The sequence below is a fragment of the Lampris incognitus genome, chromosome 1 (genome assembly GCF_029633865.1).
Source record: "Lampris incognitus isolate fLamInc1 chromosome 1, fLamInc1.hap2, whole genome shotgun sequence".
Classification (NCBI taxonomy): Eukaryota; Metazoa; Chordata; class Actinopteri; order Lampriformes; family Lampridae; genus Lampris; species Lampris incognitus.
The window spans coordinates 30571939-30598725 of NC_079211.1; the positions used below are offsets into that span (position 1 = coordinate 30571939).

The 26787-nt window shown below is 43.6% G+C and overlaps 1 protein-coding gene across 2 annotated transcripts; it reads right to left on the reverse strand.

Moving 5' to 3' along the window:
• Nucleotides 1-1118: 1118 nt before the first annotated feature.
• On the reverse strand, nt 1119-14699 carry LOC130113675 (transmembrane 9 superfamily member 2). 2 transcript variants are annotated; one of them, XM_056281256.1, is made up of 18 exons: nt 14286-14699; nt 13547-13614; nt 13340-13433; nt 11889-12016; nt 11588-11717; nt 9694-9821; nt 9394-9508; nt 9187-9266; nt 8964-9069; nt 8579-8629; nt 7049-7181; nt 5472-5591; nt 5327-5384; nt 5004-5163; nt 4473-4624; nt 4162-4273; nt 3489-3660; nt 1119-1538 (listed from the first exon to the last, which is right to left on the reverse strand). In XM_056281256.1, the coding sequence occupies exons 1-18, from the start codon at nt 14421-14423 to the stop codon at nt 1471-1473; spliced, it is 2013 nt and encodes a 670-aa protein (XP_056137231.1). In that variant the 5' UTR covers nt 14424-14699; the 3' UTR covers nt 1119-1470. The 2 variants fall into 2 exon arrangements, with proteins under 2 accessions (XP_056137231.1, XP_056137240.1); XM_056281265.1 differs by lacking the exon at nt 8579-8629.
• Nucleotides 14700-26787: the final 12088 nt, after the last annotated feature.

Sequence of the window (26787 nt, forward strand, 5' to 3'; positions counted from 1 at the left end):
GAAGCCGGATGTGGGTGTGTCCTGGTGGCTACACTAGCGCCTCTTCTGGTACATCGGGGCGCCTGTTCAGGGGGGAGAGGCAACTAGGGGGAATAGTGTGATCCTCCCACGCGCTGCGTCCCCCTGACGAAACTCCTCACTGTCAGGTGAAAACAAGAGGCTGGCGACTCCACATGTATTCGAAGGAGGCATGTGGTGGTCTGCAGCACCTCCCCAGATCGGCAGAGGGGGTGGAGCAGCGACTGGGACGGCTCAGAAGAGTGGGGTAATTGGCCAGATACAATTGGGGTGAAAACGTGGGGGGGGGGGTTAAAAGTTAGATTTCACAAACTATTTTTAATCTGTGGTGTATTACAGCTGTTTTATATAAGCGGTAACCCAATAAGAAGCTTTGATTCACGCCTAGCAAAATCTCTTGGCTGTCGTCGAGTCACCGAACCGCAGCCTCGTTTGTGGCTCATCACTTGAGTTCAGTGTAACAGCTCGGAAAAAAACAAATGAGGCATTTCTTTCCAATTAATTAAATGCATTTATTATTTGTAAAAATGTTATCACCTTGGGTGATGACTCCACACTGCTAGAAGCAAACGCAGCAGTATGTTATGTTGTTGCAGTTCAGTAAACCATTTAATAACATCTAAAAGTGTGCATCTCTGTGAATGGTACCTTTAATCAAGGAATTCATGGTCGCCATTTTGGTGAATGTAGTGAGAATATCTTTAGTGGCAAATAAACGGGGTATGTCATCAAGCAAACAGCTTACATGTAGAGTAGCCTAATATAGATGTGCTTTATAACCGAGTTGAGCATTCTTCAAGCAAACGGAAATGTAGCCATTAAATAAGAGAATGGACATGTATTATGATATCATGGTTAATTTTTATAACATGTCTGAAATAACTACAATACAGGCTGCTGACTGCAAAGAATCTAAAGCCCCTGTCTTTACCCCCAACAAACATAAAATACCATGTATTTTCTTTAAAGGACAGTTCCATAAAGGTGACATTCTTCAGTATCTATATACAGATTTCATCATTACAGCTGAGGAAGTGAAAAAGAAATTTAAAAAAAGGACAAATGGAGATACAGGCAAGATAAAGAATTTGTTTTCTTTAAAAAAAAAAGAAAAGAAAAAAAAAGAAAATGAAAAAAAGTAACTTAAAATCTGCTGTTTTAAATCCACCAAAACAAGCAGCCCACTATGGCAGTCAGATCTTTGGAACTCTCCTTGCATGTTCAAGGTGCCATTCATATCAAAGCTAATTACTGGTTGACAGTGTACATGAAATAAGTGAAAAACAAAAGCCACATAGGTTTCAAGCACAAAGAGGACGGCTGTGCTCTTCAGATCTTTTACGAGATTAGCAAAGGTTTTAGTCAAGAGTCCTTTCAGACCGTTTCCTCTCAAAACCAAAACCGAGAAGGCCAGTAGTTGGAGAGCAAAGGGTCAGTCTCTTCCTCTGCCTGTTAGTCCACCTTGACCACACTGTAGATTTTATTTACAAACCAGAAGCAGGCAAAGAAGCCAATAGTACCTGAGGAGAAAGGAAAAGAAATGACAGGGTCACATGAAGGACAAATGTAAATACAAAAAAACAGAACAAAAAAAAATGTTAAAAAAATCTGGACCTTGCACGACTAACTGGGGATTTTCACAACCAGCTGTGCAGGTCTCATACAGCTCAGGAATAAAATGTAGAAAAACACATGAGCATCAAATCTTACAACCTGCTTGCCATCACACCGATACCAATTCTCATCATCTAAATGCCTGATAAATTTATCTTGACAGGGGTGGTGAGAGAATGGCAATTTGAATCCACAAGTTTGCAAAAGCACCAGGGCTTCATTTTGTCAGGGGGAGGAAGTCTGGAGGGAGAATATTTGCCTGAGTTCCTCTCTGGGGAGAAGGCAGATAACATTTTAATTGGTCAAATTCTTGGGAGAGGATGAATTAATCTAGATAAGAAAGTCCTATACCACAGCTCTGTGGAAGCCATACAGCACTCCCCAAGATCTGATCAAGATGGGAGAGGGGATGAGAGGGAGATGCACAAAATAAAGACTTATTTCTAAAAATAAAAAAGGAAATGGGGGCATTTCAAGGATTATTTATGATCAAAACTAGGAGTAAGGGGAGAAACTAAAAAGCTTCTCCTTGAATCCTCGGGATGATTTTCCAATAGCTGATCCCAATGCTCCTTATACCCTCTTTTTAAGATAATGTCTGATAGTGCTGCAGTAATGAGCCAAGCTTATGGACTTCACTATCAGGTCTTATGACAGGGTAACACCAGTGAAGAGTTATCATCTGAAAAGATGTTGCTATGTTATGTCTCTGGAAGACATAATCAGGGAGCCTTGAGCTTTTGTTTGCCTGTAATCTGAATCTGCGCATTATCCCTTCCCCTTACACATCCCTTAGTAGCATCAGCGTGGGTGTGCAAGCGAGGCTGGACAAGGCCAGTGAGTGCTGTTACCATGTCAACCTGTGTCCATCTTTTCTGCAGAACACATATTGGGGGAATGTGTGGTTCATCTGAGCCCTTTGATAACGTTTTTGCACTAGATACGAAAGCATATCCAGAATTATGCAGCTAGATTTTAAAGGTCAGCAAGGACAAATTGCCATAACAGCCATGGTAAGGGATCCTGGGCATACATCAGATCATCGTCAATGGTAATAAGTGACATTTACACTTGTGTCTTATTATGGACACAAGCAGAACAAATCAGATAAAACTAAGCTGAATCATGTTCAAAGTAAAAGCATAGCTGATTCAAATTGTTCCAAATAAATCTGCAGAGATAAATCTAACCTAGGGAAAACAAAACAGGGTCCTGAAGACTTTGGTAAAATTGTCTTGGGTCTTCAAAAAAAAATCTTATTTACATTAAAATAACAAAATACTTTGAGGGCAACAGTGCAACAGTACAAGTGGGTCCATTGCAAAATCTCCCTAGCATTATTTGACAGAGTGCTTCCTTAACAAAAGCAAAGCAAATATAAAGGGGAAGGCTTTGTGAAAAGAACGAGCAAATAAATGTTGCTCAATAGTACAGGTGCCCTCAAAAGGAATCGATGTCAAAGGAACAGGATGAGGATCCTGTATCTTCACAATAAATGTTTAAGTGATGCATGCATTTTGCCATGCCTCAAAGACAAACAGTTGTGCGTCACACCTGCATACCTTTAGTTTCTTATAACTAGCAACTACACCTGTCACAAAATCATCTATTGTATTACTTCTTCAGTGGTCATCTTACAAAAAAATAAAAATAAAAATGGGGGATTAATCTGTTGGGAGAACAGATTTTGAATCTATGACATTTGTGTACCATAACACAATGTTAATTCCTTTAACAAAAGAGCAGCAACCTATCATAGGACGACATGATTGATTCGTTGTTATACAAAGATACATGTGTGGGAGTGCCACTGCCGCCAAACCCACTGGTGTGACATTTTGCTTTTAAGGACTCACCCGTGAAGAGGAAAAAGATGAGAACCATGATCATGGTGTAGCCAAAGTAGAGGATGGTGCTTGCTGCCCCAATGATCTGCAGCTTGGAAAAGAAGTAATGGACGGCATAGATAAACAGATAGACTGCTGTGAAGCCGCTGGTCAGGAAGGAGCGCCACCACCAGTGGTAGTCCTAGACATGTTGCATAAAAAACATGTGTCAGGATTCAATGAGTTCTTTTCGAATACCAGGGAAGACTGACATGAACATGAAAATCAGAAACAAGACATGGGGTAATAATGATCCTCAGCTGTAGGGCTCTATAATGCTATAGAAATAAAAACCAAAACTGGCGATTTAGAGGTAATCCTTAACAGTCATCACCAGTTTGGATCTTAAGTTAAACAAAGCACTCCACTTGCATAAAAAGCAACAGTGAGGGGCTTGTTTTGTATACTGCTTTTTCTTTGTGAAAACCAGATAAAATTACTTGATTGTCACATTCTTTCCTCAGCATAAGAGGAGTGCACAGCTGTTAATGAGCCCAATGATTTTTTTTTATCCATTTCTCAAAAGATTACAGAATGCAAGGTTTTTTGTTTGACAGCAATATCTGAAACTTCATTTATTTCACATATACGCTGCTAAAACTGTAGCACCCTAAGGCAGTTCTCAAGAAAAACATTCTGGTACCTCAGCGCACAGGTGGAAATAACAAAGAAGGATTGTGGCTTCAGAGCAGGTGATGAGCAGAATAATGAAAACCAGGAACAGGAACCCAAACATGTAGTACATTTGGTGAGACCTAAAACGCAAAACCATAAAAAACAGGTCTTTGACAAGGAACAATGTAATGCTGAGCCCAAATAAGCTTTGCTGCTGGAAGTGCAAGCTGTTGATGTGGGCGGGACATACATATAAATAGCCTAGGAGTGTGGCCTGCAAAACCTTTTCATTCAAGAGAGATGGCATTCATTAGAATTCAGTATGCCTGTGTTCTTTACCAAATGCTGTTAAGGATGAAGAAAAGCTGGATGAAGATGCAACCGAAGGGCAAGATGCCCCCCATGATGATGCCAGGGATGGGTTTGGTAAAGAATGACTGCTCTGGAATCTGACGGGGGATCTGGTTGGTTCGCACTGGTTGCTCCATAGCCTGCAAATGGACAGGGGGAAGAGAGAGACAGGGATGAAATATAGCCATTTTGAGGGTGTGTTAAGCCTCAATTGAATGATTTTCTAAACTTTTCATAGACTTCCTATCAGGTTCATTTTATCTGAATTAATTTTTTTATATTTTGGGCATTTAGCTGACACTCTCATATAGAGTTGATAATGAATGCTACCATAGAAAAGGCTTCAGTTCCCTTATCACTTTTGCAACCAAAAATCAGGTCTGAGCTTTGGTCTTACAATCTTACTATGACCCCAGAATAGCCATGAATGAGGTTGCCTTAACCTCCAGCCCAAAACGCATAACGAGGTACAGAAAATTTTTACAGTAAAATCTTTACAGCATGAATTGGTTAACTCACAGGCTTCTTGAATCCAAAATAGGCACCGATGAAGGTTAGGGGCACAGAGATCCCAAACCACAGAGCCAAAATGGCCACAAGAGTGCCAAAGGGGATTGCTGCCGAGGAGCCCTCCACCCAAAGAATCAGGTTCATCAGGAAGAAGTCAGCAAACACAATTCTGTGGGGGGAGGTAAGACAGAAATTGAGGATACAGAGGAGAAAAGGTAAGGCAACACCAGAGGCAAGGAGGAAACAGATACAGGATGGGATCATCAACTCCAGTACTTCAGGTTGCATATATATACATGACTATATGTTGGATGAAACCTAAGCTAACCTACCCAGGGCACAAGAGGGCTGTCAGCAGAACATTGGTCTTCCATTTCTCACCTCCGAAAGCTGAGAAACCAAAACAGAAACATGAGTTAGAATATGTTGTATCATACCAAGACCAACTGCGCTAAAACTTTTTCAATCTGCACTTACTTTTGTATAGGCGTGCGGACACGTAGCCAGCAGGGGTTCCCAGCAAAACCCAGAGGACCACAGCACAGGTCATCAGAGCGCCTCGGTTGGCTGGGGACAGGAAACCCAGACAGGCCAGGACTGTAGTGCAAGACAACAAGCCATTAGTTCAGTCATTCACACAACAGTACAGATTGACAAATTATGTCAAGAAACAAACAGTGACACCCCCCCCATCGCTTTTTTTAGGTACTCTCACAGCCAGTTACCTTTAGACTAGAAACTTCTAAAAGAGTCTTGAACATGTACAAACATTAAATATAGGAGCATTTATTCGCTTTCATAATTGTGTTGTCTGGGTAATACTGTTAAGTAAATTTTGGAAGTTCCCCCAGTTGTGTCTAGCTCATCTCCAGCCTTGTTTTGAATCAGTATATACCCCTCTCTGTGATAGGTTGTTGGCTGACAAGCGCTATGCTGCCTTGTTTTGGCTAATGGGATGTTTGTTACCATGACAACACAGTACATGGAGCTAGAGAGCATCCTAGGATGTAGGATTTGGGAGAAAACCAGCTGGGTTAAGCTTGAAATTATGTTTTGTTTTTTTTGGTTCTGCTGCACATAATAAGGGCTGAGACAGCTCAGAATCTATATTGACATACTCCATGGCTAACCAAAAATATGGCAGGTTAATTTACCTCTAGCTTAATTTAATATGTCATGTCAAATCAAATCGGAGGCTTGATTGCAGCAACGGTAGTTTGAGTTTCATCTTTCACCCTAAAGATAAAGATTTAATTATGGACTAATAAAAGTTATTAAATCAAGTGCACGTGGCAAAAACACATATCTGGCAATAGCCATATTTGCTCTTTCTGAATGCATTTCATTTTAACAAAATTTTCAGCAATTTTTACAGCCTACTTTGCTTAAACAAAGTGAAGTGTGATGTCACAGAATTCATTAAAAGCAACAGTGCACACCCCCCCAATACATTACCAGCAAATGCAGCTTCCATTACAATCAAAATGTTAGCAGCTTTCCAATTTTAAAATTGTGCATTTCGATATTCACCTCTTATGTTATATTACAAAAGACTCAACTGTGAAGTTGAACCATGTGTGCGTTGAACATATAAACAGAAGGAAGCAGCATCTCTGGCAAAATCCTAATCCTGACCACCATCTTTTGTCCATCACCCACTTAATCTTTGTCAAAAGTAAAATGTTTTCTTTTCGCACCTTAAGGTGTGTTACAGAGCCTGAAATAGGCTTACTAACCAAACTGGTAATGTCACTGTAACAAGTATTTGAGATATGCTGATTGCATTTCTAAACTTGTAGAATAATGGCTGAGAATACATTGGGTGACTCTTAATTTCAGTTTGCCCATATCATTCTCTACTTTTCTCTATAAATGACATGAGGTAAGGAGAAGCAACTTGGACTTGGTAACAAAGAAATGTATTTTAATAAGTCAGGCAATCACTGCTCAAAGTGATTCACTGCTACTCTTGCTCTGCAAGATATATTCTGTATACTGTTGCTGAGTGAACCACAGAAGCATTGTTTAGTTTTTACATGTATAACATCCCTTACAGAGTGTGATGAAGGTCATAATGAAGATCTGGGTGCCTTGTCCCAGGAACACGGACAACAACATGCCCTTCCTGGGGGGGCGGAACACATCTCCGTGAACCTGTTTCCAGCCTGACTCTTCCTGGGCATCCTCCTGGGGGAGCAGAAAGGGATGCATTACCAATCACAATCAAGTAACCACTTGACATTTTGCATATAATGACCAAGTAAGAGGTTTGTCAGTCACCAAGCAGGGAGTAATACCTTGTAATCAGACACCTACTAACTAATCAAAACAAGGTGAGTGAAAGAACTCTGCTTAATGAAAGGCTGTAAGATATGGAAATAGTAATTTCACCCAATCATGAGAATGTAGCTGATTTGCACAAGACAAATGATCCCCCACTTATTCTACTGCAGCCACTTCCAAAAAAAATCCCCCACCAAACCAAAACATCTGATTTAACACTAGAACGACCAGGATTTTACTCCTACCTAAAACGACCACAGGTGGTCAAAATGACCGCTGGTTTTTAAATTCTATACTCTGTCAAGATAAATGCCCAAATGAGATATTAATGCATTGCTTATGTTAGTATTTCTGCTAGGAAACGATTGACACCAAAATTAAAATTTTAACAACTTTAATACTATTTTAAAACTATTTAAACTTCAGAGAGACATGGTCAAACTTGACTAGCAAAATTGAAAAAGTGCAAATATTACCTGAAAAACAAAACGGAAAACACATATTGCTAATCTAACAAACGTTACAAGGCCTATAGTACATGAAATGTAAAAAAAAAAAAAAAAGAAAAAACCCCCCCCGAAAATAACCATTAAAACAGTCCCAAACAACAACTGGAACTTATAAACTACTAGAACGACCATGGGCGGTCAAAATGACCAGCAGTTTTTAAACTCTATATTCTGTCAAGATAAATACCCAATTGAGATATTAATGCATTGTATATGTTAGTATGTCTGATAAGAAATAACTGACACCAAAATTAACATTTTAACAACTTTAATATTATTTTTCAAACAATTTAAAATCGCTGCTGTCCAACGCCTGTAAATACTGCAACGCCTTGGTGGTAGTCATGGTGCGTCTGTACCATGTCCATGTCTGTACCCAGACATGAAAATAATCAAAAATCAAGTTTAGACTATTACTCTGCACTGGAGAATGTTAGTGTGTTTCTAGGACACAGCAATGAACGTCACGAAGGAAATGAAGCGACCAACACGCGTCATAAATAGTAACACGATGCGCGTCAAGACACGCAAATTACGCATGGTCATTTTGACCGGTCATGGTCGTTTTAGGCAGATCTTATCATAACTTTGTTTGTAAAATTGATCTTAAACTAATTTTGATGCAAATACAGACAATTTTAGGGGCATTCAGGGAGCGGCAGGTCTGTATCTTTTTTTTCTTCACCAAGTTATTAAACATTGAAAATCCAAAACGGTCAAAATGACCGCCTTGATTGTTCTAGTGTTAAACCACCCATACTGTGAGTCAAAACTGGCCTTTGATAAGCTTACATATGACACTGAGGTTTTTCCTAGGGCCGATGAAATCTTTATCGAGTCGGCCTGTGAAATATCACAAAATATTTAGAATGCAAGGTGTGCTGTAAAAACATTTACTCTTTGCTGACAGTCATTCCATACAAATAAATTGTCTGTTACAGATGGTAACTTTTTTGAACGGCTCATTTATATGGGATTGTTGCTATGCAAGCTAGAACACAGCTCTTTGGTGTGAATACATCAGCAAATAATGAAATTCTAATTGTATCTGCTTGTGATACACTCCGTTCCTAATTGATATAATTTACATTGTTTGCATGTCTCTGCCAAAGTATGTGCCTGGTGTGAGCAGCAACTGATGGAGAGCTCTATGCTTGTACAGTGTGCATGCCTTTACCTGGTCCACCTGGTTGTATCTGGCAATGTCCTTGTGCAGAGTTCTGAGCATGATCATGGCTACCATGCCAGAAAGGAAGAGGACAATGACCAAAGAGTTCATTATGCTGGGGAGGAAAAACAAAACAAAACACACAAGACAAAACTTAGCACCAGTTAATAAGTATCAGGAAGCAGAGAGTATGAACAGAGAAGCAACCTTTATATGAAGGATCAATCCATACCTAAACCATTGGATGTTGGTATGGGGCATGGAAACCAGGATGTAGTCCCACCTAGATGCCCATTTGATGGAATTATTTTGCTGTGAAAGAAAAGACGTCAAAGTGTACATCGTCAATGTTTCAAGTCAGTCACTCTCAAGGTTGTGCATTCTTGAAACTCACAATTACATATTAAAAATATTATATGCATGTCGTGCGGAGGCCTACCTCAAAGGTGACAGAGTAAGTGTAAGTTACGGTCACTTCATTTTCAAATTCCCCAGGAATCTCCATGGGGCTGACTCCCTCACAAGTTGGGTTTTTCTCGTCCACATGTTTGATACTGCAATGGGCAAAGTTCACCAACTCCTTAGTACACAATTACCCAAATGTACACATTTCCAACTTTGAAATTTGGTTGGTGTGATGTAATTTAGCTGCGACAGCTCAAAGAAATTATGACTTAAATACCAACATGATTTAATGACAAATGCCACAATCTTAACCCTTTCCAGCCCACTTGTGTACCTCTTTGGCTCTAAAGTGGCAGCCACCAGCCGAGCCCCTTTCCATCCCTCTGTTGCTCCACTGTGGTAAGTGATCTTAATGTCCACATGGTTGAAGACGTAGAATGTGTTCTTCTTATTGAACTCCGACTAAAAAATATTCTCTTTTCAGTTTCATTTTAGACACTCACATTCTTCAAGGTACAGTTGGTTAGTTAAAATTTATTTATGGTGACATTTATCTTTCCCTTCATTACGTAATACATATTGGCCCCTCAGTTTGAATGCCAATTTATTCATGCCATAAGCATGTCAGCATCAAACTGTATCTGTATGGTATTAGCCACATTATTATTAGTAAAATAACTATTCCAGATGTAATGGAGTTTCCTGAATCCAGTAAAACTATGCTTCAATAATTATTTTGCAATAACTTTACAGTGAAAAAACTTTCACAATGAAGTGAAATTGTTCATCTGGGATTTTAAACTGACTTTAATTACAGTAAGATAAAAAACATAGCCAAGGATCCTCTTTATATTTTAACATTTTGCTGGTGACCTCCAAACATTGTGAGCCGTATATTTGCAGGTTTCCATCCCAACCAAACACTCATCTGATTTCACTAAGTGGTTCCCTCCTCTCCGGTTGTGTGCCAGATTAAGTGAAATTGTCTGGTACAGTGTCTGGTTGAACGGAAAAATTGCAAAATACACATATGTTTGATATGTCCCAAAAAGTTGAATCAGTTCATCTGAACACAAGGTTTTGTGGGACAACCCCGCGTTACCTCCGGCTTGGTCGGGTGTCCCTACAGATACAGTTGGCCGTGTCTGTGGGTGGGAAGCCAGATGTGGGTATGTGTCCTGGTTGCTGCACTAACGCTTCCTGTGGTTGGTTGGGGTGCCTGTTCAAGGGGGGGACTGGGGGGAATAGCGGGATCCTCCCATGTGTTACGTCCACCTGGCGAAACTCCTCACTGCCAGGTGAAAAGAAGCAGTTGGCGATTCCACATGTATCGGAGGAGGCATGTGGTAGTCTGCAGCCCCCACCGGATCAGCGACTGGGACGGCTTGGAAGAGTGGGGTAATTGGCCGGATACAATTGGCGAGAAAAAGGGGGGGAAGCAAAAAAAAAATTAATGGGAGAAACGTTTCACTCATCTAAGTGACTTCGTCAGTCTCAATTGACTGCAGGTGTCCTCAACCTTATAAACAGCACAGTTGCATAACGACCAAAACCAGCGATCAGTTTCATATGCAAATTGCGGTGAGATACATTCAGCTGAGACTGACAAAGTCACTTAGATGAGTGATGAAACATTTCTCCCACTAAACTTTGTGTCCAGATGAACTGATTCAACTTTCTGGGATTTCCTAACCTTGATTATTGGGCATGCATCAAGATTGTTCTGTGTCCTTACATGATGTTTTCAACAGAATATCTAACAGCTCTAGTATGATTTCAAAGTGAATGAACACAAAGGACAGAGAGTGGAGGATGTATTAAGATCCCAAAAATAAGTTTTCCAGCCATGATAGATTGACAATGCATCTGGCGGTGACAGTTCAGTGAGAAAAATTAGTCCAAAGAATCTCAGTATGTCCAAGAATGTAGCACAAAGAAACACTGTTCTGCTAGAGAAGAACAGGCACATTTGTCAACAATATCATCAGCTGGGAAAGTGAATACCTTTGTGTCTTAAACCAAAGCATGACCACAAGCAGACAGTGCATTGCAAGAATTTAATACCCTGCTCTCTGTGCTCATGAATTTCATGTTCCTCAAGAGAACATGAGTAGGAGCATTCTCCTAAAGACTGCAAGTACTGACTTGGAATGCACGCCAATGATGGTAAGCTATGGTTGTCAATGGCAGAAGATTGGAGACTGCTAAATACAGAGATTCCCACTCACATTGATAACACATGTGTCTTTAGCTCGGCCATCTGAGGTAACAAGGCAGCCAATGGGAAAGCCCGGGTTGCAGTACTTCTGACTATCCTCCACATCATAGCACCATGTCACTGGCATGTTGTCAATGATCCTGAAAAAATACCCTTTTAAAACTGGGCAAACTGATCGATAAATAAAATTGAAGTGTTTGCGTGTCTGTAGACGAGTCTGTGAATACAATAGATTTTTCTTTAAGGTTGTCAGAGATAAATGCTCCATAACTATCGCAATAAATGAAAGGTAGTATTAGGGCTTTGCTCACCAGTGGTGCTGATAGTTCAGCAACATTCCTCTCTTGAGGAAATCCAGTTTTGCTGCATCCTCCTGATTGCCCTTCTTGTAGGATTTTGTGCAAACAGGTTTGCATTTCACCTCTTGATTGAAGTTGAACTGAATAAGGTAGAAAAAGCAAATAAATGCCACATACCTACAAAACAGTATATAACACGAACTGGGTGGTTGTGATAATACAGGAAACAATGAAATCAAAATTCTCCTGCTCAGAGGATAAAACATCAAAAAAAAAGTTTGATCCTCTAGTAGGATTTATTTTGCAACACCTTGAAAATCCCAAAGCTTATGTCAGACTGCTGTTTGTAGACTTCAGCTCTGCTTTTTAATACCCTGCAGCCACTCATCCTTCTCGGTAAGCTCAGACAAATGTCTGTTAACCCATACAGCATCAGATGGTCTCACTCCTTTTTGACCAACAGGACCCAGCAGGTGCGAGTGAATCAGCCATTATCTGATTCTAAAGCCATTAATACAGGCGTTGCTCAAGGATGTGTGAGTTCTCCCATTCTGTTTACATTATATACAAATGATTGCACAAGCAGACATCCCAGCATTTTGTTGTCAAGTTTTCTGATGACACTGCCATCTTGGGACTTATGGATACAGACACTGGCATTTCTGGCTTTAGTTTAGAGATAGACAAGTTTGAGCGGTGGTGTCATCATCTCATTGTAAACAATAAAAAAACAGAAGAAATTATTTTTGATCCAGGACATCAGGGGGATCATTCTCCACTACTGATCCCTAACAACTGCATTACCCAGGTTCAGTCTTTCAAATACTTAGGTGTACATATTGCCTGTGATCTGTCTTGGAATGTCCATGTAAGTTCTGTATGTACTAGGATCCAACGGTGACTCTACTTTTCGCAGACTCGGGGTGTTTGGGGTTGACAGAAGGTAATGATGTTATTTCATCATGTTGTGATACACAGTATATTACATTATGGAATTTCAGCAACATATCAGTTAAGTTAAAATCATAAATAAACAGACTGGTCCACACAGCAATGAAAGTGATGGGGGTGAGGGAGCATCCCTCTCTCCAAATGTTCTTTGAGAAGACAACAGCTAAACAGGCTAGGAAAATTATCACTGACCCCTCTCATGTCCTGTATTCAGAATACAAGCTGCCCCCATCAGGTAGATGGCTACAGGGTTTCAATTAAATACAGGAAAAGATAACTGAACAGGTTAAAAAAAACCTCTTTCATCCCTCTATCAGTGAATCTCTTAAAATCATGGCGGGTGTGAAATGAGGGGATGTGTTGCACGCATATGAATGTACTTTATGTTGGCACTTCTCTGTGCTATGCACTTTATGTATGTTACTGCACTATAATGTATCTATTTTTATGTGGCAGCCTTTATGGCCAAGACAAATTTCCCTCGAGACAAATAATGTAATCTTGATTCTTACCTTGTATGGTGAAGTCTCAATTCTTTCACCAAACAGTACCTGTCCAAGGTTCTCAGATGGCCTTTTCTCTTCAGCATCTTTGCAAAAGTCAAATCTATAACAAACCATTCATAATTAGAACCGCATAAAGTGTTTGTATTCAGATTAGGCATAAGAGAAAGGAGGTATTCAGGCAAGTTGAAAAATTTGTGAAAAAAGACCACTCACACATCGTACTCGTAGGGCAGAACTGATTCTACAGAATCCAAGCGATTTACAAACAGCTGGATGCTCGTCTGCAATATGACAAAGCATACAATTCACAGTAAGAACGTTGAAGTACAGCAGCTGCATGACTGAAAACCTACCGACAGCCAAAACCTAAACGGTAGCTATTTACTAAGTTTGGTTTTGACTGGCCAGAGGCAGGCACTCACATTCATCTATGGGTTTTCAATTGTTGCACAAAATGGTTGTTGAGCTAACGCCGATTTTGGAACAAAGATCAATTGGTAACCTATTCCGAGTCAAAAAACCAAAAAAAAAGTCAACTGGATCTCTCTATCCATTGAGCGTGTGATTTTGACAGATCCCATGATTTCCGTCTACTTACTGTGACCTGCCTGGGTGACGTCAGGTAGCAAAGCAGTGTTCAAACATGATTATACGACTTAACGTTTGTCATTTCTAGCTCTCCGATGTCAGGCCGATGGGGAAAAAATAGTTAATAAATGTCCTTGACAATGTCACCAAAACCGTAAAGCACTGAATAGCTAACGTTACATTTGAAACAGGTAAAACTGGTCCAGGTAATAGCCGAGGCCTAGCTGAAGAAAATGCTAGCTCGCTGGCAATATTACGGACCCTGGTTTACAGCAAAATATGAACATTACATTTCTATGATAAGTGGACGAAGAAGAGCCAGACATGAGACAGACGGAAAGAAGCGCTTTCATTTAATAGTTACCTGGCAGGCATCCCCTCCTTTACTCTCTTCACAAAAACTGACCGGCGCTAAACCCGGAAGATAGAACGCTGAAGACAAACAGAGAATAATAAATAAGAGGTAAACAAAAAAGAACCCCGAGTCTGTCCACTTCTTCATCTTATTGTAGATGCAAGTCTTCTCAGCTCAGTGGTTTAGTAAGAGACGCGAGTGTCCTTTCCACTGTAAAAAAAAAAAAAAAAGAGACAACAAAAAAAACAACGAAACGTTTGCTAGCTGTAGACGGTTAGCTTAGCTACCTAGCACACTCCTTGCACTCGGGGACGTGCACTGTGCTGATTTGGCTGCCTTTCATGAATGCGAGTTAAACCAGACCTGCAGCGCCCTCTCTCCTCCGCCGTTCAACCTGATCTGGGATCCGGACGAAAGTGTGCCGTTTACTCGTTCCACCTTTCAAAGGCTTCTTTGTCACATACTTCACGTAAGTACAGTAAGTGGTGAAACGGGGGTTTGTTTTTGTTTTTTTGGCAACCCCAAAACTGTGCAACGAGAAGTGAACAAAATGGGACAAATATAAAGAATAATGCAGAGAATGAGCTACCCTAACATTAAAATGACTGGTAATGTGGATGAATGAATTACCGAAATTGCTTATATAATAACCGAAGCTTGCCTCGGAAAGTATATTTAAAGCTGTGATATCAGGGAATAAGAGAACTGTGCCATGAATTTTGACAATTTGATATAATATAAAAGAAAGAGAGCCGTAGCATGCAAAACAATTTAAAGTGTAACTTCTCTAACAGGTCTGAGTCTAACTGACACTGCACACTCCACGCACTGCATACTTTTGAAAAATGCTGAAAAGTGGCCGAGAAATTCAAACGGTTGATAGAAAATGTAATAAAGGCGCAGAGTTAGCGAGTTCTGTGAATAATGAGTCTTGATCAGGATATGTTTGATAATGAGCGCGGTTTCACACCCAAGGGCGAGGCTGGAGGAAGTAGACCCTTCTCTGATAGGAGGGCGATAACTTGTCGTTGGTTTTTTGTCATTACGCGGATAAATCCCAACCGGTCGATTCTACGTCAGCTATGGCCGTGCAAGGTTCGGGGCTGATTTTAAACAGTAGATACAGCATCTACTGTTCGAGCCATTTTCAACCCATGAAATGCCGATTTTTATAAATTTACTAAGAAACGTCAGTATTGACACCAGCACTGATGTGCTTCATCACCGTACAGTCATATCATCCATTTTACAGCCGAAAAAAAACTTTTAAGTGTTTAGTACCTCTTTAAAACCTCCATCCATCCATTATCCAAGCCGCTTAGCCTAATTGGGGTCGCGGGGATGCTGGAGCCTATTCCAGCAGTCGTCTAAAAGGAATACCCGGTGTGGCGGGGGGGGCTTGACCAGGGTGAACTGTAGTGCGGAACTACTGTTTTGACGTCGGAGATATTTGACAGAGCCGAAAAAAAGACATGTGATGCTTCCAAGACAAACAAGACAATGTGCTTTGCTGACAGTAATCAACCAAAAACCAAGTTAAGAAAATATGAGGACGTCTATCTTGCTCTTGGGTTCACACAGAGAATGTGGTGGGCGATAAGGAGAGACCAGCGTGTGTTTTATGTCTGAAAACTGGCAGCTGGTAGTGAGACCAAACAAATAAAGAAGATACTTACACCCCAGTCACGTCCATAAGCCACTCGAGTTGGTGCATACCGTCCGCAGGAACATTGCTTTGTAAAAGCTACATCAGTGAACAACGAAGCACCTGTGGTGTTCAGTATTCTTCAGAAACGGTGTTATCATCTGTGAGAGTGAAAAGTAGGTCATTACAGCACCAATGGCGTCAAAGTCGCGTACAGAATTGCCCGGTGCAAGAAACCACACACAATAGCAGAGGAGCTCATACTTCCCGCGGCTTTAGATATGGTGTCGACCATGTTTGATGAGACAAACATTGAAGGCTGTCCCTCTGTCCAATGATACAAATTGGGACAGAAGGGTACAGCAGGAGTTAAAGGAAAGATTTACAAGATGGTTGTGCCAGCTATGTTATATTGTTTGGAGACGGTGGCACTGACGAAAAGACAGGAGACGGAGCTGGAGGTGGCAGAGTTGAAGATACTAAGATTTTCATTGGGAGTGACGAAGGATTAGGAATGATTATAACACTGGTCTACAAAAATATAGTTTTTTTTCTCTTGCATGGACTTTGGAAACTGTTTTTGGCTAATTTTGGGCTGCTGAATCCAAATCTGAGCTCAGATTTGTTCTATCACATCAAGTTTTTGTGCTATCTGTATGCTCCTTATTCAGGATTTTACAAAAGTTGACCATCTAGTCTGGCAATATTGGTGGGGATAAAAATGACCCCTATTAATTTCCTAAGTCATTTCATGCTAGGCTGAGTGTTTATTTATTCATTGTAATCATTTTTGCATCTATCGATCTTCTAATGCAACAGTGTTTTTTTAACTTCGAGTGTAAAATTGCTGTTTTCTCAAAAATAATGATTTTTCATAGTTCAAAAACCTGATGTGATAGGCAAAAACTAATGCCAGATTTGGATTCAGCACCCAGAAGTTAGCCAGAATCCGTTGAAAAACCCCATGCAAGAAAAATTGTGTTGACCAGTGGAGGGACCGCTCGGGTTGGACGGTTTGGAGACAAAGCAAGAGAGGCAAGATTGAGATGGCTTGGACATGTGTGGAGCAAGAGAGGCAAGACTGAGATGGCTTGGACATGCGTGGAGGAGAGATGCTGGGTATATTGGGAGAAGGATGCTGAATATGGAGCTGCCAGGGAAGAGAAAAAGAGGAAGGCCAAAGAGGAGGTTTATGGATGTTGTGAGGGAGGACATGCAGGTGGCTGTTGTGACAGAGGAAGATGCAGAGGACAGGAAGAATTGGAAACAGATGATCCGCTGTGGCGACCCCTAACGGGAGCAGCCGAAAGCAGTAGCAGATTTTGATTACATACTAGGGAAATTTGCAGCAAACGCCAAAGCAGCTTCTTTCCTCAAGCTATTGGTCACAAGGAACACGAATGAATTACGGTAGTTCACGATGAGTGTTTGCTGGACCCTACAGGACACGTCACGTGATTCACTTGCATTTAGCCAGACTGTGATTAGGTGAATAGGCGAATTGTAGTTTTTTTCCTACAGTTTAAACCTTGGTGTAAAAATTTGTCTTATTTAAGAATAAATTACATCAAATAATGTATTTCAAATACACAAATACAAGCTCTTAAAAGTATTTGTTGCAAATTACATCTTTTTTCTGTTCAGAAAAAAAACGAATTACGAAATACTCAAAAGCAATGAAATACGTATTTTAAATACATTTAATTGAAATACTGCTCATCTCTGACCTTTGAGGACAACTTTTTAAACGTAGACAAGGTCACACCATTGAGGGGTTACGCACAAGTGTCCGTACCAAATTTACACCAGTGGGGGCAGTCATTCTGCCACGTCATTGCCACATTCTAAGTGAAGAAGAAGAAGAAGAAGAAGAAGAAGAAGACTGAGGAGGAAGGAGACAATTTCCCCACTGCACGTCCATACTGGAGATGGGGCGAGGGAATATACGAATCGGTTGTAGTGGTTTAAACTCAGCACAACACTCCATCCATCCATCCATCCATTATCCAAACTGCTTAGATCTGATGGATGTCAAGATTTGGAGACAGTAGATCATGTGTTATTGGAGTGTAGTCGATATCGGAGTGGGAGGGAATGGATGAACGAATGATGATTCATTTCGAACATGTAAATAAGGATAAATCATTGCCAATAATCTGAAGTGATCATCAAATCCACACATCCAACTCAGCAGAAAAAAAACTTCGTAAACACCAGATTATACATATCAGACTCAATTCCCACTGTACTTTATAGTTCAAATTCAATGCAAGTTGTGCTGCACAATACAAACTCAATTGCTGTGAACAATAGGAGAAACAATAAAACGAGAGAGAGACAGACAGGCAGACAGACAAAAGAAAGCCAAGAGATGTAACGGGGGCAGTCCTATGCTGTTCTATGCTGGTCAGCCTGCTGCACGCCCGTCACTCTCATCGTTAGCTCTGCGTTGTGTTCTATTTTCGGTGGGGTCCCAGGTGTTGTGGGGGGCCCTCAGTCTCTCATCATCATCATCATGATCAAGGAAGGAGCGGGTACACACAGGACTCTATTTGGCCCACCTTGCCATTTATTTTGGTTTCAAACCCTTCGACAACCGTCCAGTCCTCCAGCGGGAGCGGTGTTTCTTACGGACGTGGGGGTCGAAGTTCAACCACTGCCCGGACTCCACTCGTGTGCGTTAGAAGTAGAAACCGTCCACGGGACTCCGATGTAAGAAAGGATAAACAAGTATTTTATCCCACAGCTTGCAGTATCTTCTTACAGGGATACTCAAGGTTACGTTCTCCTCAACCAGCAAAACTGTCCCACGGTAAGAAACACGTGTGGCTCGGCTCGATTGCTGCTTGAGACTCCTCCCACAAAACAAAAATGGCCTCTCCCGCGTTCCCTCTTCCGTGTACCCACAAGACCTCTCTCTTAAAGCGACAGTACACGTATATGACGGTCGTTGGAAAACATACATAAAAGTAAATAATGACATAAAATAAAATGTAGTAAACACAAATAACAGCACACAGACAGGATTTGGTGATATTTCATACTCAAACAAAATAAAATAAAAACATTAATTTTAACCTGGTTACATTCACCCCTCCTGAAATTCACCAACATCCTGACAGCAGGATAAAAAGAGAAAGAGGAAAGGAAAAGCCCATCACTGACTACTGGCACAAGTGAAAAGAAGGACCTAGTCCTCCAGTCAACTTAGGAGCTACCTCGGTTACGAGGTTCAGAAAATAATGAGGTTGATCAAGTCTCAGTATTCCCCTAGATCAATGTGACGCCTGATACGCCACACCATGCACTTGGCCCAAAACAACCCTGTCTGATAGACACCTAATAACTCACATTAAACTAGTTTGAATGACTCCAACCTCCATCAAAGTTCAAACCCTCACACTCCGTAGAAATGGCATCTGAGCCATAGATTCTATTAACCTGTTCACTGACCTCACCACCCTCCCTGTGCCTGTCCTAACCCGACCATCGCTCTCTACTTGTGTGCGTGAGACAGTGCGAGCTGCAACATCTGTATCGAGTGAGGGTGGTGCCCCTGTGTGCGAATCAGTGTGAGATATAACACCAACATCGAGTGAGTGTGATGCCTCTATGTGTGGTGCATGTGTGTTGTGTGGTGCGTGTGTGTTGGGTGGAGACTGAGCAGTGGCCCCCACAGGACTGACTACCAGACTAGACGGAATGAACTCTTCCGCTTCTGCCCACTCAGATCTAGGCGAATCTCCAAGTGATGAGACTGCTAGCCCCACTGCATCCCCTGAGACCGTCAGGACATCTGCACTGTCCTCCTCATCGGACTCTGCGCAGTCAGACAACTGACTGGTTGTACTGGACTCCTCACCCTGATCTAACTCAGGAAGGGGCAAGAAGTTGACCTCCAACAAACGGTTCCTGTGCACCACCCTGGTGTGCCCCTCTGCATCCTGAATCTTGTAGACGTGGATATTGGGGTTGACACCGACAACCGTGTACACTCCGTTCTCCCATTTGTCAGCCAACTTTCTCTTCCCTCGCTCACTCTGGTTCGCAACCAAAACACGATCCCCGACAGACAGGACAGTGCCCTTGGCGTGTCTGTTGTACTGTCGCGCCTGATGCTGCTGCTCAGCCGTGGAGTGCTTCTGAGCGATCTCCATTGCACTCCTTAGACAGGAAAGCAGAGACTGAGCATAAGAGTCATAATCAACAACGTGAGGGTCATGCAAAACCTGCCTGAACATAACATCCACCGGCAGTCTTGGGACACGCCCATACATCAGGAAGAAAGGCGCGTAACCCGTGGTCTCGTGAACAGTGGCATTGTACGCGAGCGTGAGAGAATGGATCTGCTGAGGCCACTGTTGCTTCTGCTGAAGCGGAAGGGAACGGAGCATATTCCCCATCGTGCGATTAAACCGCTCTGTCCCGCCATTACCCATAGGATGGTAAGCCGTCGTGTGGGACTTCGCTACACCCGCCAACTTGAGAAGCTCTGCAATCAGGTTACTCTCAAAGTTTGTGCCCTGGTCAGAATGTATTCTCTCTGGAAACCCGTAAACACAGAATACATGATCCCAGAGTTTCTTGGCGACCTGCTTCGCTGTCTGATTGGTGCAGGGGAACGCGTGAGCAAGCTTAGTGAAGTGGTCAGTAACCACTAAGACATCGACTGACCGCTGCTTACTGTCCTCAGCGGACCAGAAATCCATACACACAAGCTGCATCGGTGCGGAAGTTTTAATGCTCTCCAGGGGCGCGCAAGCAGCTGGCTCTGGGGTCTTCCCAAACACACATCTCCGACAGCATCTGACATATGCTCTGATATCCCTCTCCATGTCAGGCCAATAAAAACGCTGCCTTGCAAGAGAGAGAGTACGGTCCTGGCCCTGATGACCAGCGTGATCGTGGATGCCAGACAGTGCCTTGTCTTTCAGACTCAGAGGTAAAACATACTGAGACCTCCTCTGCTTGGACACTGGGTCCTTTGTCACCCTGTACAAGACACCATCATTGACTTCCAACTTCTCCCACTGTTTCAACAGCCTGAGGACCTTCTGGTCAGCACCATGCCTCTCACGTCTCGATGGCCGCTTCCGAACAGCGACAAAGGGCAACACCTTGGAGATGCAGGAGTCCTGCTCCTGACTCAACCTGAGCTCCTCGGTGGATAACATTGGCAGTGTATCCTGACCACCCGACAGATGCTGAACGTGCTGGACCAAACTGAGTGCTGTGAATACTGATGCATCAGGCCAGTCACATTTGGCTTGACAAAAAGCCCTGACCTCAGCTGCATCACAAGCAAACCCAGATCGCGCACTACTCACTGTTTGGGACTGGCAACTGAGTCTGAAAACATCCTGCACAGAGTCCCCCTCAACCCCGTCGGCTTCCTGAACAAGGGCCGGGTAGGGCTCCCTAAGTAGCCTCTGACTGACGGGCTTGGAAAAAGGGTCGCGACTCAAGGCATCCGCCACCACGTTTTTCTTCCCTGGCAGGTGTTTGAGATCGAAAGTGTAAGACGCCAACTTAGACACCCAGCGGATCTCACACGCGTCAAGCTTCGGCTTCGTTAGGAGATAAGTCAGCGGATTATTATCTGTCCAAACGGTGAAGCTTTGACCCTTCAGCCAGTGGCTGAACTTTTCACAAACACTCCACTTCAGCGCCATGAACTCCAGTCTATGAGCTGGATACTTCCGCTGTGAGGCAGAGTGACTTGCTTGCAAAACCAACAGGTCTGGCCTTGGACTCTCCTCGGGGCACTTGAGACAGCACCGCGCCGAGTCCGTCCAAAGATGCATCGACCGACAAAATGAAAGGCACCTCAAAGTCTGGATGGGCAAGCACCACACACTCCAGTAACATCGTCTTCAACAGATCAAATGCTTCCCCACATTCCACCGTCCAGTCTGCGGAGGTAAGCTTACGGAAGCTGCCATGGGGCTTCTTATCCTTAGCTGACCTCCCCCTCCTCTTTTGTCCAGCTGTAAGGGCGAACAGGGGCTTAGCCACGGAGGAGCAGTTCGGGAGGAAATGCTGGTAGTAAAATACCATACCAAGGAAAGATTTGATCCTACGAACAGAAGGCGTGCACCCATCACCTTCCATGAGATCCTGCACTGTCATGTTGGAGATGACCTCTACTTTGGAGGGATCGACAGACACACCTCCGCCATCAACCACGTGGCCCAAAAACCGCACCCGCTTCTGCAGCAGATGACACTTCTTCGGAGCCAGTTTCAAGTTGTTCTCCCTCAACCTCTGAAACACAGTGCGGAGCCTCGACAGAGCCTCAACCTCTGACGGCACGAAGACAAGAAGATCATCAAGATAGCACAAAAGCTTCGTGAAGTTCAGATCCCCAAAGATCCCAATCATCATTCTCATGAAGGCTGCAGGGCTATTACAAAGGCCCTGTGGCATGCGATTGTATTCATGCAACCCAAGGGGAGTCGTGAAAGCAGTGTACTTCTTGTCATCTTCATGCATTGGGATGTTGAAGAAGCCAGAGGTGAGGTCCATCGTACTAAAGAGGCAGTTACCACCCAGCGCGGCAAGACAGTCCGACTGGTGTGGCAAGGGATGAGCGTCTTTCAAGGTCCGAGCATTCAGCCATCTGAAATCAGTGCAGATCCGAAGCCCGCCATCCTTCTTCCATACCATAACCAGCGGTGAAGCGTATGCGCTCGAGGACTTCCGGATAATCCCTTTCTCCTCCATATCAGTGAGAACCTGTCTCAACTTCTGATAGTGGGCTGGGGGAACCCTCCTGTAGGGCAAGCGAAAGGGGCGCTCATCCACCAGATGGATGCGATGTGTGTATCCTGTGACCTCGCCACAGTCCAGAGAGTCCCTGGAGAAGATGTCATGGTACTCGGTGAGCAGCTGAGTGAGCTGGGACTTGCATGCCTCACTAACCTGACAGGAGCTGAGGTCAATGTCACTGAGTCCGAGCTCTGACAAACTCCTAGCCGGCTGGACAGGGGGACAGGCACTATCTGTGGCGTTGGACTCATGCCTCCCTGCAACTGATTGCAGTCCCTGGAAAACATTAAAGTCCTCAATCGCCAAGCATGGAAACACATCAGCCAACTTGCAGTTCCTTTTCAGTGTGATGGCTTTGTCAGATGGATTGACAACAGTCATGGGTACCCACCTATCACCCCAGAGCGGTGTGACAAGTCGACCTACGAGGACACTGCGTGGCATGGCCTTGGAGTCTGTCGACTCCACAACAACAGTGCTTCCAGCTGACATAGGCACCTTAGCAGGAAGTCTGCCCCAGACTAAGTGCTCGTGCCTCGGTAAGAGTGTCACGGCCTGGGTGAGCTTAACAGTACCTATCTTCTCAGGAACTGCACCACCCCTCCAGCGCTCTACATTCGTGAACATGGACAAGAACTGTTCAACGTCAGGACTAGATGGATGTTCCTGTCTGGACGCGATGTCCCAGTACTCAGTACCACTCTTGAGTACATGGGCCACATGTTTAATGACGTTTGTGCCGACTATCAGATCATCATGCTGACCGGGCACGACCAGAGTGGGTATGACAAAGGAAACACCATAAAGCTGCATGTTGAGGTCATAAAAACCATCAGGCCTAGTCTCCAGACCACCGCAGCCAATCAAGACAATGTTCTCTTCAGGCTGCTGCTTCTCAGGTAAAACACCCCCAGAGCGGAGCTTCTCTACTGCATTTTCACTGATACTGCATGACATAGAGCCAGTATCCAACATGCCATTAAGCTGCACACTCTGGTTGACAAGAACAGGAGCATAGAACAAGTCACTGAAAGCCTGAATCCTCTGTGTCGCCTGAATGACCATACGCGAACCCTGAGGTGCTTTGGCACACTTGTCTTCATACAAGTGAGCCAGGTCGGAGACATCAGTGAGGGATACATCTACATTACCCACACCATCCCTCTCTAGGTGTGGGTTTAGTAGTTTAACGGACGAGACTGACGACCAGCTCTTCCACCAGGCTGAGAACGGAGCTGGTTGGGCGGCTGAGGGTGAGGACAGTCCCTCTTCCAATGACCAGGAGACAAACAGTTTATACATCGGTTCTCCCGGCTGCAGTGGGAAAATGTGGAGTGATCCGGAGACTTACAAACCCTGCACAACCTCTGCGGTGCGTCTGACACCTGCCCTGCGGCGCTAGCTGGCGGTTGAGTCTGCGTCGGTGTCCGGACTGCAGCGCTAACTGGAACCTGAGTCTGCATTTTGACCAAACGGTCTAGCAAGCTCACCAAACTCCTCATATAATCATCACCGCCAGAGACAGGTGCGGGAGACGGTGTAGGAGACCTTGCACAAAATGGTATAGGAGATGACGCATGAGCCGGGACGGGAGATAGCACCACCGGCACGGTCGTGTTCAAGTCGGGAGCCATGTCGACTACAGGGACATGAACCTGTGAATGGAACCTACGCTCTACCGCGCCTGCTTCACGTTGTCCACCTGCAGCAACACGGGACTTCCTCTCCAGCATGTGCTCATCAAGCCTCTCCTGGATCTCGCTAGCAGACCATTTCCCTGCGGACTTGAACTTAAAAACATTGGCAAGAGACTGATCTGGACAGTGTTTGATAAACATCATGCTTACCTCGTGGCTTGGCTCTTCAATACTACGGCCCTGCCACTTCAAGCATTCGTCAGCCACCTCCACTGTTTTATTAAGCCTAATCCAATACTCCATAGCGTCCTCACCTGGCTTGGGCAGCGTACTGTAAAAGTCCGCCAGGGGCATGCTCGAGTATGTGAAGTCACTAAAGTGTTGCTTCAGTACATCAAAAATAATGTGGGGGTTCGCTATGTGGTCGACAGATGTGTTGCGCAGCTTTATCCTCACCACGTCCCTTGCTTTCCCCATAAGCTTAGCTAGAATCTCATGTGACTGCTCACTAACTGGAATGGCTCGCTTCCTCAAATACAAAGTCATAAGGCTCTCCCACTCATGAACTGTAAACTTATCAGAGCTGTCGCCCCTGAAAATAGGAGGCTCCCTAGCGTCTGTCTGCATTACTACTCTAACACTAGGCACTGTCTCCGAACACTGTTCAGCAGACCTAGCACTGTCTGTGTGTGTGTTTCTAAGCATTTGTGTTTCCTGCAGCTTAGCAGTGATTGACTCTCCTATCTTCTCTGCTAACCGAGTAATGAGCATGGCTAACTCACCCACTGGCTGCTCGCTGTTACCCAGCACAGCCCCTTCGCTGATACCTGGCCTGGCCCGTTCTACGTAGCGTGTGGAGGTGAACTGAGGAGTGCCAAATGTGGTCGGGTCTCTAGGTCCTGGTGCTCTGGTGTCTGGTTCCCCGCCCTCTAAGAGCTGCCCGAAACTCCTACCTACACCTAGCCGTAAACCCCCACCCACATCTAACTGGTACCCCCTCTCCATAGCACACTGGCGATCCAAAAGATCCTGATCAGCAATGTTACCCCCGCCTACGTATGAACCACCCTCTGCCATGTTCCTACCTCTAACACTCAGATAAAATAAAAAATAAAATAAAAAAGTGAAAAGCTCAATTCATTTAAATAATTGAATCTAGAAATCACTAAGAGATTGAAACAATCACACACAATCAACAAATTCACCAATAGATTAATCACATATGCACAAATCCAGTAGTTTAGATCAATAGATTATTCAATCACATCAACATTAACCTTTTTCCCTTTTTTTTCGTGTGTTTTTCTTCCTTCAGTATATACAAATGTCCTGTTCACAAGCCCAGTCCATGGTAACCACAGCTATGACTGTCCAGTGTCCACACAGCTCAACTCCAGTCCACTGTAACATGAGCGTACAGTCTATAGAAATACCTGAGGACGTCTGGGGCTTGATGACGACAGCAGCCTCCCGCGGCGAGCAACTGATGTCACTCTCAGAATCCAGGAGGGTCACGGCACCAATGTAACGGGGGCAGTCCTATGCTGTTCTATGCTGGTCAGCCTGCTGCACGCCCGTCACTCTCATCGTTAGCTCTGCGTTGTGTTCTATTTTCGGTGGGGTCCCAGGTGTTGTGGGGGGCCCTCAGTCTCTCATCATCATCATCATGATCAAGGAAGGAGCGGGGACACACAGGACTCTATTTGGCCCACCTTGCCATTTATTTTGGTTTCAAACCCTTCGACAACCGTCCAGTCCTCCAGCGGGAGCGGTGTTTCTTACGGACGTGGGGGTCGAAGTTCAACCACTGCCTGGACTCCACTCGTGTGCGTTAGAAGTAGAAACCGTCCACGGGACTCCGATGTAAGAAAGGATAAACAAGTATTTTATCCCACAGCTTGCAGTATCTTCTTACAGGGATACTCAAGGTTACGTTCTCCTCAACCAGCAAAACTGTCCCACGGTAAGAAACACGTGTGGCTCGGCTCGATTGCTGCTTGAGACTCCTCCCACAAAACAAAAATGGCCTCTCCCGCGTTCCCTCTTCCGTGTACCCACAAGACCTCTCTCTTAAAGCGACAGTACACGTATATGACGGTCGTTGGAAAACATACATAAAAGTAAATAATGACATAAAATAAAATGTAGTAAACACAAATAACAGCACACAGACAGGATTTGGTGATATTTCATACTCAAACAAAATAAAATAAAAACATTAATTTTAACCTGGTTACAGAGACAAGAAAGTACCAAACTCCCCTCTGTTAACCCCAGAGGAGAAACTGGCAGTTCTCCCGGGTGAAGGAACAACAGCTCCTCTGGCAGCTAAATACCCATCTGCCTCTCATAGCCTGCGGGACTCACAACCACTATAAGATCCCCAAAATTATATGCTATTAAGTAATTGTATTAAATTGTACAACATTTATTGCATTATACTGTATGGCAATAAAAAATG